General features: G+C 42.9%; 1 protein-coding gene across 3 annotated transcripts in view; it reads right to left on the bottom strand.

Moving 5' to 3' along the window:
- Positions 1 to 516: 516 nt before the first annotated feature.
- Positions 517 to 13,935, bottom strand: part of LOC136582160 (4-galactosyl-N-acetylglucosaminide 3-alpha-L-fucosyltransferase FUT6-like) — a 46,141-nt gene continuing 32,722 nt past the window's right edge. For 2 of the 3 annotated variants that reach the window (XM_066582989.1, XM_066582990.1), the window contains 3 exons: positions 12,091 to 12,280; positions 8,474 to 8,592; positions 517 to 2,941 (listed from right to left, as the gene is read on the bottom strand). In XM_066582989.1, coding sequence (XP_066439086.1) covers positions 1,814 to 2,875 — 1,062 coding nt within the window. In that variant the 5' untranslated portion in view covers positions 2,876 to 2,941; positions 8,474 to 8,592; positions 12,091 to 12,280 and the 3' untranslated portion in view covers positions 517 to 1,813. Of the gene's footprint in view, positions 2,942 to 8,473; positions 8,593 to 12,090; positions 12,281 to 12,359; positions 12,439 to 13,935 lie in introns of all 3 variants that reach the window. The other variant, XM_066582988.1, reaches the window with a different exon arrangement.

The following is a 13,935-nucleotide window of genomic DNA, read 5'->3' as shown; positions in this document are numbered from 1 at the left end:
AGGCATAATGCACTATAATTGTGCTTTGAGATGGTCACAGAACTTGATGACTTCTAATACTCTTATAAGTGCAGAACAGATACATCATCCATATCTATTCTACTATATAGTATCGTAATGTGTCTGCTATGCTACAGTATACTGTAACGGTTACATCTTTTAAAGGGGTTGTCCAGTTACCGGACACCATTCCCTGTACAGGTACTATGGTGCTAAAATACCAAAAGACACAGTACTTACCTGTCCTCAGCCTCTGCGATCCAGCACTATGGCCTCGCTGATCTCCTGGTGTTTGTTGTGCAGGATGACATCACACACTGTCACCTGACCGGTGTAACGCGGTGGCTGCAGCACCATCATTCTGAACTCCTGGCATCAATGCTCACATCCTGAGCTGCATGATGCAAGGAGTTGAGAGCGATGATGCTGCAGCCTCTGATTCGCTGCAGCAATCAGGTGACATTCCGTAACATCATCCTCCACAACAAACGCTGGAAGTTCCTCAGGGCCACAGCGCTAGTTTGCAGGGCTGAGGGGAAGTACATGCAGATCCTTTTGTTATTTTAGCAGCATTGGACCTGTACAAGGAATGTTGTCCCATAATCGGACAACCCCTTTAACACCATAGGGCATACATTTATGTCCTGGGTATGCAGGGTCTATATGGATTGGGATCACAAGCCGATCACACTCCACACAAGGTGAGTGCCGGCTCTCTGTGATAGCAGACACTCATCTGCAACAGCCTTGATCAGCGCTAACGCTAATCATGGCTGTTAACCCTCTAAATGCCGCTGTCAATTCTGACAGCAGTATTTAAATTCCCTTATCATTGTTTGAGGGTCCTGAATGTCCCAGGACTGCAATGAATAAATGCCGATGAATGTTTGCCTGTGGCACTCCTTCATAGACTGCCTGCAAAAGTGCAGTACAATGTAATACTGTGGTAATGCTGTGATCACAAGTTCAAGGTTCTCTGTGGGGACTAAAAAAAAATGTAAAAATAAGGGGAAAAAACGTTTTTTTAATTATTGGAAAAAAGGAAGCAAAAGTTTAAAAATAAACCTTTTCTAATATTAATAGTAAAAAAAATTATTGAAAAGCATGTTTTACATCTCCGCATCCATAAAAGTACAATCTATTAAAGTGACATATATTGATCGCACATGGTGTACATTATCAGTAAAAATTATAATGCCAGAATTGAGTTTTTTGGTCGAGCAGTCACCAAGAAAAAAAATTTAATTTAAAGTGATCGAAAAATTATACGAACTCTAAAATGGGATAATAGAAAAAAAAGTGCCCTATAACTATATCGACAGAAAAACAAAACGTTATGGCTGTCAGAAGATGGCGGCAGAAAATAATGTTATTTTTTCCAAACATATTTTACTGTTTAAAATCAATACAGAAAAAGTAAAACTATATAATTTTTGGTATCTTCATAATCGTACCGTCCCTCAGAATAAAGGTATCATGTTATTTTTGCTACAACATGTATGCCGTGAAAACAAGATTCCACACCCCCAAAACTGAGAGGTTTTTTTTCTATTTCACTTCACTTAAGTTTTTTTTTTAAGTTTTCCAGTACATTGTATGGTATACTATATAGTACCATTGAAAAATAAAACAGGTCCCGCAAAAAACAAGCCCTCTTGTAGCTATGTTAATGGAAAAATAAAGTTATGATTCTTTGAAAGTGTGGAAAAAAACAAAGAGGGGGAAATCCTTTTGGGTTAAATTATCATACTTTTTTGGGTTGATATAATTAATAGGAAAAAATAAAATAAAAAGTATCAAACAACTCCTAAAATTATTTGTACCATTCTCCAAGTTTTGAAATAGTTTTGTGCATAGGAGCTTCTTTTAGTGCCTTACATACTCGGCAGTAATGAGTCTGCCAATTAGTATTTCCAATGGGATGAAGTCTGGACCTCCATGTAAAATACTGTTGGTAAGCATCCTCATCTTTGTCCAACTTTAAGATATATTTAGCGAGCTCTTCAGGTGTCGGGAAGTCATCAACATGTATAAAAGAGTCTTTTGGAATAAACCGCTCATAGCTTTTACGAGAAGGACCCAGTACAACTGGTACACACCCGTATGTTAATGCATTCAACCAGAGTTTCTCTGTTATATAGTCTTCATGAATTGAGTTTTCAAAGGAAAAGTAAAACTTGTACTTGGACAGTGTTTTTCCATTGTCATCTCCCGGAAGAGGTAAATGCTGCCTTCCGTATATGTCTACAGATAGATATTTCTTTAGCTCCTGATAGTAGCGCACTCTTTTGGAACTTGGGTTCCAGTTACTGACTGCCCAGGCCACCAGCTTGGTCTTTGGAGGTATGGTGAAGTTATCTTCTTGCTGCTGATTGGGTTCTAGCCAACCATAAGGTGAGAAAATATCTGAGTCCGCTCTGTAAGACATTGTGAGGTTGATGAGATTATCCATAAGATGCAAGTTTGCGCTATGGGATGGAGACTCCAAGTTGAACCACACCCAATACTGATTTGGTGGTCTTGGAGCCTGAGGTAACTGTTTTCTGGAATAGCATACATCTCTGTGATGGAAAACAACTGCGTCTGCAGAAGAATACAATGTTTTGTTATCTGTGTAAAGGCATCCAGATATATTAGTGTATGGAGGCGGGCAGTCATTAAGTGGAAATTTACTACCGAATGGCCAGACCCAAAGAAGGATCAACTTTGTGGTGTTAGCTGGTTCTTGATTGATATTTGTATATGCTGATTTATCAATGAACACCGAGCGGTTTACATAATTGTAGTATGAAAATAAAATGATTGCAAGGCAGAATTGTGCAATGACAATCTTAAAACATTTCTGGAATGTTAGTGTCTTCCCTTGGCTTTCCATTTATTGAAGGAGAACTGATGGAGCAGCTTGTAAATGGAGGTCGGACCCGTATGACAAGTATGATACCTATTGGAGAAAGCAAGAGAATATATTTACATAAACAATGAACTTTAAAATGTTTTTTTTTGGTAAATACAAGTGATGACCCTTACTGCTCGGGGTCCCCAGGGATCAGCTGATTGTTCAGCTTGCTGTCTGTGCAGGTGTAGTAGGGTTGGACATCATCATAAGGGTCTAAACTGCCTATTACGCTTCCTGCTCTGCACTGGGGATGGAGATGAATGTGTAATTGGCAGCTTCACTCTCATTGATTTTAAAGGGAGAGACTTCCTGCTCTGACCCAAATGACAACGTCCAGCCCTGCTGCACTGACCACAGGCTGGACGATCAGCTAATCCCTGGGATCAACTTCAGATGACCTATCCTGAGGATAGGTAATTAATAGTATTTGCCCAGAAAACCCCTTTAATTTCCACTATTGAGCATTGTGGTTATCATCTTCTTTCTAAGGCCTCCTGCACATGATGGATTTCTGTAGTAGAGGATCGCGATGGTCTCCCATTTCTTTCAATGGGACATCTGCAGTCCCATTGAAAGCAATGGGCTGCTGGCAAGCCCTGCAGAGATTTTCAGGGAAGGACTTTAAAACTAAGCCCTTCCCTGAAAATAATCCCTAGAATGTGTTAAAAATAAAAAAAAATTATACTCGCCTCTCCTCAGCTGCCAGGGCTCAGATGCATCTAGCCTGTCTTCTTCCTACACTGCTCTGAATCTCTTTCAGCAGGCAGGGATTTAAAATCCCCGCCTGCTGAAAGGGCTGTATCTGATTGGCTGAGCGCTTAGCCAATCACAGGCAGCTCTCAGCCATTCATTGAATGACAGCTGAGTGCTGCCTGTGACTGGCTGACTGCTTTGACCAATCACAGGCAGTGCTTGCCATTCATTGTATAATTTATTTTTTTATTTTTAACACATTCTAGGAATTGATTTTCAGGGAAGGGATTATATTGAAAGCCCTACCCCGAAAATCCCTGCTGGGCTTGCCAGCAGTCCATTGCTGCAGAAGTGCCGGTCTTGTATGCCGCAAAGTGTTTAACGAGGCGGCGTGGGACTGGGGGCGTGAAGGTGAGGGAGATTTGAGAATAGTGAGGGGTTAGAGGGAAGGGGAGGAGCTACAGACAGGAAGAGACGAGAGCGGGGAGCGGGAAAGCAGTAGAGTGTTAGACAGCGAGAGAGAAGGAGCGCTAGAGGACAACGCCCACCCGCCCGCCCAGGGGAGGGTAAAAAGGGGGTGTTGTTTTTTTTTTTGGGAAGTAGGAGTAGGTAGGAAGTTGTCACAGCAGAAAGTGAGGCCGGGAGCTTCCCATGCGGGCTACGGCGCAATAGGAAGGTTTACAGGCCCATGTATAGGGGCTTACGAACGTCCTCTGGGCCGTTACAGTTTTGACAAGAGTTCAGTTAGGCATGGGAGGTTAGAGTTAAAAAAGTTAGTAAAGTTAAAATTAAATAGTAAAGTTAATATATATGTTGGTATTATTTAATAAAGCTGTGGCCAACCCACGTTTTTTTCAGCAAGAAGTTGTGTTTGTATGTTTTTTGGTTACAGGTTAAACGAGCTATAGATAGGTTAAAAGTGCCCCCAGTCTCATTGAAAACAATGGAAGAACATCGCGATCCCCTGCCACAGCTGTCACAGCTGTGGCAGGGGATTCTTTACTCCCCATGGGGAGTCCTCCTGGCACTAATCACTGTGATAGACCTATGGCGCACACATGTCCTATGTTTTGCAGGTACGTGCGTTTGCACGCCTATAAAACATGGACATGTGAACACACCATAGGGAACCAATGTTTCTAATAGGAGCATGTTTTTGTGTGCACGTATGTACGCACATAAACACCCTTGTGTGAATCTACCCTTAGAAAGCTGTATTTTTGGGCTGTGTGCTGTCCATGTATTCCATGAACAATACACAGACCCATGATAGCCATTTAGGATATTCACATGAACATTCTTTCACACAGACCGAAGGTGTGAAAAAGATAATCACTGTATGTCCTATTCTTGTCCATTTTCACAGATGAAACTAGCATACACAATGTGCGGGGTCTATGTATATTGGACAAGTATCCGTGTGCTGTCTGATAAGATTTCCATCAGAGCATGGCCATTGTTCAGTAACAAACTCCTCCAAAAGTTGTTGCAGAAGGAGTCACTGAGCCCCCGATAGCAGTGTCATTGCTCCTGGTGAACCCACTTGGCATTTAACAGAATTATACAATTTAATTACCATGAGTGTTTTGTATCAATTTACTTATACTAATTGTCAACTTTTCACACCTGCAATAAATTCTTTACTTCTTGTTTTATCTCAAAAGTATACATACAGATATTTTTTCACCATAAAGTGCTCAGTCCATAATTGTATCCAACAGTAAGCAGGTTATTACACTTCGGACTTTATCTGGTTGTTCTTGCCACTTTTCAAACCACCTGCATGCTGCAGAATCCCATTGGGTGACCCCGGACACATGGCATGCGCTGAGGAGCAGGGAGGGCAGGATGCTGGCTTACCACGGCGGCACTTACCAGGCTCCCTCCTAGAGGGACGCACACAGCCAAGGCCAGGGTAGCGCTGGGCCTCTTCCGGACTACCCCGGCATGGGGATGCCCAATAAACATTAGGACAGGTGAAAGGCTTGTGCAAGATAATGCCACCATTCCGGTACCCACCGGTATGAACATCGGCGGGAAAATAATTGAACCACAGACAAGTTTATAGCACCTCAGGTCCCTGGGAACGGTCAGGGCCTGGAATAACTTTACTTGGCAAATTCAGCAATACAAGGCAAAATAGACAGTCTTCCAAGTGCAGGCAAGATTAGGAATATATGCAGACAATCTGGAAGATGAGTTACTCCACACAGTGGTCCCATACTTTAGGACGCCTGTGTGCATGACAAATGTAGATGTGTACCTCCACCACAGCAGTCCTAGACTTCAGGACGCTTGGGTGTGAATAATTGAGAAAGGAAGAGTACCTCTGCACTGGGCCTTGTGTAAGAAAGACTTAGTACTAGCTCACACTCTCTCTCTCTCTCTCACTTGGGGGCTCACTTACAGTTCACAGAAGCAGGCATTCCGGGAAGTATCACCTTTTCTTCCATCTTCAACACATGAGGCCTGAAGGTGCCCCCATGTGCCTCTGTGCTTTGCTCTATCAGATTGAAGACTAGAATGGAAGACCTTTTCCCACACCCAAGCACTCACATTTATAACCTTTCTCATACCACGTGACAGGATAGAATTGTTACATTTGCCAACAGTCAGCTCATACTTTGCAGACATTAACCCATCACATGCTGCAGCTATGCAATACACATAACAGAGTGAGAAGACAGTTTTGCAAAGTGCATCAACATAAGACAGACATGTATGACATTATGGAGAGGGCCAGGAAAGCATGTACTGGACCAACACACTGGTACTGCACACCCACTACACTTCTGAGCAGCAACCTCTTCTTTTTGACAAGTAGCTTCTTCTGTCAGACTCACTGTGCGAAGTTCTGGCTGTAATGCATGCTGCTTTATACTCAGACTAACATGAATTCTCAGCCTTCCTGTATGTAGTGCAGTATAGGACAGGAGAAGGGGGAAGCGTCAAATTGTCCTAAAGCACTGCATGGTGGCCTGAACTTTTCATAGTGAGTGTGACAGGAGAAGCTGCTTGTCAAAAGATTGTTGATTACTTTGCTGGCCAGCCAGACGTTCAGTTAAGGGAATAGCAACAGAAGAGGGCATTATAGCCACAGTGAGGCCTTATTACTAATTAGAGCCACAGAAGGGGATACTGTTATTAATGAGGGCCACAGGGGGCACTGTTATTAATCAGTGCCCCCACTGTGACCCTAATTAGTAATAGTGCCTCCACTGTGGTCCCAATTAATAACAGTGTCCCCTGTGACCCTCATTAGTAACAGTATCCCCTTCTGTGGCCCTAAATAGTAATAATGCCTCCCCGTGACCCTAATTAGTAATAGTGCTTCCACTGTGGTCCCAATTAATAACAGTGTCCCCTGTGACCCTCATTAGTAACAGTATCCCCTTCTGTGGCCCTAAATAGTAATAATGCCTCCTGTAACCCTAATTAGTAATAGTGCTTCCACGGTGGTCCTATCATTAATCAGGACCACAGTGAAGGCACTATTACAAATTTAGTCCACAGAGGTGGCACAATTACTAATTATGGCTACCAAAGGGGCAGTAGTACCAATTAGGGACATATAATTGGGCACTATTACTAATTGGGGGCCATAGAATGAAACAGTATAACTAATTGAAGCCACAGAGGGTGCAGTGTTACCATTTGGTGGCACAAAAAGGTCACTATTCTAAATGGGGCCAACAAGGGGAGCACTTATTTAGTGGGGGCGCTATTACTATTTGGGGACGCAGATGGTGCACAATTACTTTATGGGGCCACAGAGGAGGCCATTATTCAATGGGGCACTATTATTATGGGGGTGGATACTGACAAGTGTGAAAGTAGCAACAGAGTGGAGAGAGTGTGCAGACATGAGTTGTGGCTGAAAAAGTTCTCATAGGGATCTTGGCCTGGGTAAAGAGAAATAGTAATATGAGCGAAAACAGGACATGCTGCCCATTCATCATAATGCACATGCAAAAATGCAGGTGTGAGTGGCTCAGTTTAAATCAATGGGCTTTTAAAACTGCATATTACATGTGTAAGTAATACACACATAATACTCATTGACAATAGGCCCATGTGAGTGAGCCTTAAGTCAGAGTAAATGGTGTGCAAGGTCTAGTGCTCTGGCAGGGTCTCAGTCCTTGGTCACACAAATCAGGCAGGGCATCATAGCTTTCACCCACCCTCAGTACAGGTATCACTCTGGAAGTGCTCTGGAAGCACTTGCAGGATTTTTAGACCATCTCTGCTCATAACAGCTTTTCCTTCTTCCCAGCTTACCAGACCACACAGCAGTCCAGAGTGGATTCAAGGCACTAAAAGTCGTCCTTAACCACTCAGTTGAATTTCAGGATCATTGATCCTGCTTGGCAGGCTCAACTCCATTCACAGGACTTCCAGACTGTCACTGTCACTCACTATCTCATACAGACTGACCACAGGGCACGTGAAACACCTCATTATTTCAACAGACCCTACCAATGCAATGCCTATGTGGCATTACGCTACTGTGCACACACGCATAAGCACAGACGTCACCAGCCGCAAGTGCCCACCTGTATCAAGAATATGCTGATTGTGTGATTATATAGGCTCCATTCTGTTTTTTAGCCATACATGAATTTTGAGTTTCCTTCTGTTCACCTGGTAGAGAGCTAACATATTTTTGGTTGTATAGCAAATGTAGATGTGTATGTCTAAAGATTATTGTGTGTCTGGGAAGAGGCAATTATGGTTGTATAACAGAGTGTGCACACAATATGTTTTTTTTTCACATGTCAAAATACGCTAGCATTACTATTATCTGACTAGAAAAGGGACATGTAGGCATTTGTGCTTTCTGGAACTAAGACAGAAGTTCTTCAGACAAATGAGTGAATACCCTACCTGTTGATCCAATTATTGGAGAAGGTTCTCTGTCTTGGTGATGTTGAAAGTGGGCATCCCAGCTGCTGTTATACAAGTGAGACGATGCTGTCTCCCAGTGATGTGATGTAAGTTGTAACCTTTATATATATAGATAATGATTAGAGATGAGCGAACACCAAAATGTTCGGGTGTTCGTTATTCGGAACGAACTTCCCGCGATGCTCGAGGGTTCGTTTCGAACAACGAACCCCATTGAAGTCAATGGGCGACCAGAGCATTTTTGTATTTCGCCGATGCTCGCTAAGGTTTTCATGTGTGAAAATCTGGGCAATTCAAGAAAGTGATGGGAATGACACAGTGACGGATAGGGCAGGCGAGGGGCTACATGGTGGGCTGCATCTCAAGTTCACAGGTCCCACTATTAAGCCACAATAGCGGCAAGAGTGCCCCCCCCCCCCCACTGTCAGCATAAAGATCGTCCTCCTCTGGCACAGCTGTAACAGCTGTAGCAGAGAAGAACGATGTTTGCCCATTGAATTCAATGGAGCGGCAATACAGCATGTTCCACTGAATGCAATGGGCTGCCCGCGATCGCAGGATGAATGGTCGGAAAGGGGTTAAATATATAACCCCTTTCCTGCAATTCATCCAGAAATGTGTTACACTAAAAATATATACCGGCGTATAAGGCGACCGGGCGTATAAGACGACCCCCCAACTGTCACCTTATACGCCGGCAATACAGTGGAGCAAAGAATAAAAAGCATTACTTACGTTTTTAGATGATCTGCGGCGCTCCTGCAGGATGTCACTCCCTCCTGGTCCACGGCAGAGTATTGCTTTCTCTATGAAAGGCTTTAAATCCCTGCCTCCAGAAAGACACGTGCCTTCAGCCAATCACAGCCAATGACAATGATGTCATTGAATGGCTGTGATTGGCTGTGTTTCTGGAGGCAGGGATTTAAAGTCTTTCGTGGAGAAAGCAATACTCTGCCGTGGACCAGGAGGGAGTGACAGCCTGCAGGAGCGCCGCAGATCATCTAAAAACGTAAGTAATGCTTTTTATTCTTTGCTCCACTGTATTACCGGCGTATAAGGTGACAGTTGGGGGGTCGTCTTATACGCCCCGTCGCCTTATACGCCGGTATATATTTTTAGTGTAACACATTTCTGGATGAATTGCAGGAAAGGGGTTATATATTTAACCCCTTTCCGACCATTCATCCTGCGATCGCCGGCAGCCCATTGCATTCAGTGGAACATGCTGTATTGCCGCTCCATTGAATTCAATGGGCAAACATCGTTCTTCTCTGCTACAGCTGTTACAGCTGTGCCAGAGAAGAAGGATTTGTCTTCTATATGTTCTCAATGGGGTCAGCGCTGCTGCCGCTGGCCCCATTGAGCGCATATAGAATGCATCCATAGCGAACCGCGGGAGGGGCAGACTTTCATATCAGGCGGACACCTTATCTCCCCAGCCACTCACAGCAGGGGGGTGGTATAGGGCTTAAACGTTGCAGGGGGAAGTTGTAATGCCTTCCCTGTCTTTATATTGGCCAAAAAAAAGCTCTAACGTCTCAGGGAAGAAAGTTTAAGTAACCCGGACACCGCATGGTGTTCGTTACGGATAACGAACATACCGAACACCCTAATATTCGCACGAATATCAAGCTCGGAAGAACACGTTCGCTCATCTCTAATAATGATGTGATGTAATTTACAATCTTTATACTTAGTGATGTGATGTATATTGCAAACTTTATCATTTATATATAGATAATTTACAAAAGAAGGACAATTATTCATCACTATGCTCGAATTATCACTTAATTTGAATATACTATTATTGTCAAACCTTCCATATTATCTAACTCTCTTTAAAGCCATACCAAAACCTAAGCCTTGCTGCTTGAAGCAAAACAGCCTGCAAACCGTGAGATCACCATAATAACAGTTAAAGGTGGAGTACCTGAAAAAGAAGACATAATGGCAAAAAACACAATGTTGACCAGTTATATTGCTGTGCGTCATTAGTGTTGTTGCATCAGTAAAGATAAGGCCAGTTCAACTGTAATGTTTATAAGGGGTGCTGGACAATGTGCTAGTCAATAGTGAAAAAGCACCATGTATGTATATAGATTCTACATGATATATGGGGATAGAGCTGCAGTAGGTATAACTTTTCTGCTGGAAGCCAAGATCTTCAACTTACTCCTTTGCTCCAAGGGAAATGAGCATGCAATTTCCTATTAAGAATCATGCAAAGAGCAGAGCCTGTACAAAGGCATGTGGAGCGCCTTAAGTTCCATATTATGGAGCCATAGGTGCTCTGTGTATCAAGCATAGTGCCCTGGTATGGCATTATATTACAGAGATTACCTCCATAATAGAGCATCAAATGGAGTATGGAACTTTTTTTTCTCTACTGTCTCAACATACTTCTATAGGTGCTTTATCATGGGTTTTTACAACTTGGGCAGTAGGGCCATATGGATTAAAAATGCATAAGCACTATGAAAATATGGCTAGGATGGCAATAGCCCGCGAAATGCAGCAGCCGGTAGCTTACAGCCAGGTTGGAGGTAGGGGGCAGTTCTTGAGATTGGCTGTGTGCACGGGCATGGCTAAAGGCTTATTGGCCCTGGTGCAAATGGTCAGCTTGACCCCCTCTTCTCCTCTCCCCATGCAACTTCACCTCATAATTCACGGTCCTAGCCCTCAAAATTATAAACATCAGTCAGCATATCTATATGGCAATTATTACAACACAATAGGCTCAGATTTAATGGCTCAGCTCAGTTATCAACACATTAATAAGTATCCCATTGTCCCCATATCAAAATAATGCATCCTTTGTGCCTCACAGTAAAATAGTCACCTCCTTTGTGCCCCTACACAGTAATAGTTGCCCCCTTTGTGATTTTAGACTGTAAAATCTCCCTCTTTTGCCTCCACATAGTAATAATGTCCTCTCTCTGTGCCTTACAATAGTAGTGTGCCTATTTGTGCTCTAACACAGTAATAATACCCACTTTGTGCACCAAAGTAGTAAGCTCCCCTCCCCCCGACAAGATAGTGGTTCCCCATAAAGTAATAGTGGGTAATAGTGGTCCCTCTGTGCCCTCACAATGGTGGTCTTTGTATTTATCTAAATCACCACAAAGTAATGGTGGTAACTGTGTTTCCCCCTCCACAAAATAATGGTAAACGCCTGTGTTAATCTTTCCCTCACAAAATAACGTTGGTCCCCTGTGTCTGTCCTCAGTACACAGTAATGGTGATCCTTTGTGTTTCTCTCCCGTACAAAATAATGGCGAGCTCTTATGTTTTTCCTTACACAAAATAATGTTGGTCCCCTGAGTCTGTCCTCCCCTGCACAGTAATGGTGATCCCTTGTGTTTCTTTCCCTTACAAAATAATGGTGGTTCTTTGTGTTTCTCCCCCCACACCCAAAAAAAATTATGACAGCTCCCTGTGTCCCCCCACAATCTAACGTTTTTTTTGTCCCCTTCCAAAATAATGGTGGTCTTCTAAGTCTCCCCACACAAGAAATGATGGCCAACTCTGTATTTATCGCTCTGTATGTTTTCCCCGCACAAGGAAGTAATGGTGGTCCCCTCTGCATTTCTTCTCACCCTTGGCAAGGTAATGTTGGTTTTCTCTGTATTTCTCCATCTGCAACTGCATGGTGGTTCCTTATGCATCCTGTTTGTTTTGAACTTTCAGATCTTTGCGTTAGTTCTTCACACAAAGGGTCTCAGCTGCTGGCACATGGCACTGCGTGCAGACTGCTTCTTCATCCTCTCACCCCTCCTCAGCGATATACTATGGAATCAAAGATGAAGTGTGAGGATACGAGGATGCAAGTTGCATATTTTTAATAGGTAGCCTATTAAAAACCTACCTTTAATAGGTAGTTAATGCAATACCATTATATTGGCTCATACTGTATAAGCGATCAAATGATCGCAAGTTTAAGTTGCCTATGGGGAATAATAAAAAAGTAAGAATACGTAAATTAAAGATTTTTTATAGTTATAAAAATCAAAAGCAATTGAAAATAAAAAATAAACGTTTTCCAGTCGTCACACCGAAAAAATAAATATTTTTTAAAACATAAAAATTTGTATAGCTATACCCATAAAGGTCTGATTTATGGAAGTGTAACATTATTAATAGAGATGAGCGAGCGTACTCGGAAAAGCACTACTCGCTCGAGTAATTTGCTTTATCCGAGTATCGCTGTGCTCGTCCCTGAAGATTCGGGTGCCGCTGCGGCTGACAGGTGAGTCGCAGCGGGGAGCAGGGGAGAGCGGGCGGGAGAGAGGGAGAGAAAGATCTCCCCTCCGTTCCTCCCCGCTCTCCCCTGCAGCTCCCCGCTCCGTGCCGGCACCCGAATCTTCAGGGACGAGCACAGCGATACTTGGATAAAGCAAATTACTCGAGCGAGTAGTGCTTTCCGAGTACGCTCGCTCATCTCTAATTATTAATCCAAAATGGTTGACTCTGTCGGAAAAAAATACGGAATGGCTGTACTGCACTTTTTTTGGCACTCTGTCTCCTAGAAATTTTTTTTATTAAAAGCAATCAAAAAGTTCAATGTTCCCTAAATTCATACCAATACAAACTACAAGTCACCGTGCAAAAAATGAGCCCTCAGTCAGCCGCATTAATAGAAAAATAAAAAAGTTACGAGGGTCACACAGAAAAGACATTACTAAGACTTGTGTGGTACTGGTGTAGGATGTCTCCACCGGAAGTGACTTCAGTTGCTGCTAACGCCCAGGGTGTTGTGATGTAAGTAGATGAATTGTCCTGCTACCTGGGGTACTAAAAGTAGTTACCCCCTTGGCCTATAAAAAAACTTTTAGAGGCTACATATGTGTAATGCACCTCTATGTACACTTATAAATCAAATAGATTTTGCCCAGTTACCAGAGTCTGAGAGGGGGTGTATTATTGGAATGCAAGAAGCTGGTTGGTCATATTGATGAATTGCCGCTACCTGGACCGATCTGACAAGACTTCAGTAGGTGTTGGGACCAGTGGATGCATGAGAGCACACACATAAGGCAACTAGGCTCAGGACACCCTCGATAGACCACCAGTAAAGAGGATCATCTGATTGTCCAATTAACATGAGCAGCATATAGGAGTGAATTACCTATATGATGGACTGCTTGCTAGAGATGGGTTGCACCTTACAAAAACAGGTAAGCATATATTTGACAGGCGCCTTGCTTCACTCATTAGGAGAGCTTTAAACTAGAACAACATGGGAAAGGAAGTGAAAGGCCAGGTAAAAATATACAGCTAATTAATACATTTGAGAACCTTGCTATTAAAAGTGGAAAGAAAGAACAAAGACAAAAAAATCAGAAGGCAAGTAGTGGAGCAAGAGATACCGATCACAAACGAAAATGTTTTTACACAAATGCACAGAGCACGGGAAACAAACAAGGAGAATTGGAGCTCCTAAC

The sequence above is a fragment of the Eleutherodactylus coqui genome, chromosome 11 (assembly GCF_035609145.1).
Source record: "Eleutherodactylus coqui strain aEleCoq1 chromosome 11, aEleCoq1.hap1, whole genome shotgun sequence".
NCBI lineage: Eukaryota > Metazoa > Chordata > Amphibia > Anura > Eleutherodactylidae > Eleutherodactylus > Eleutherodactylus coqui.
The sequence above is the reverse complement of the archived record's forward strand: the minus strand, read 5'-3'. Positions and strand labels throughout refer to the sequence as shown.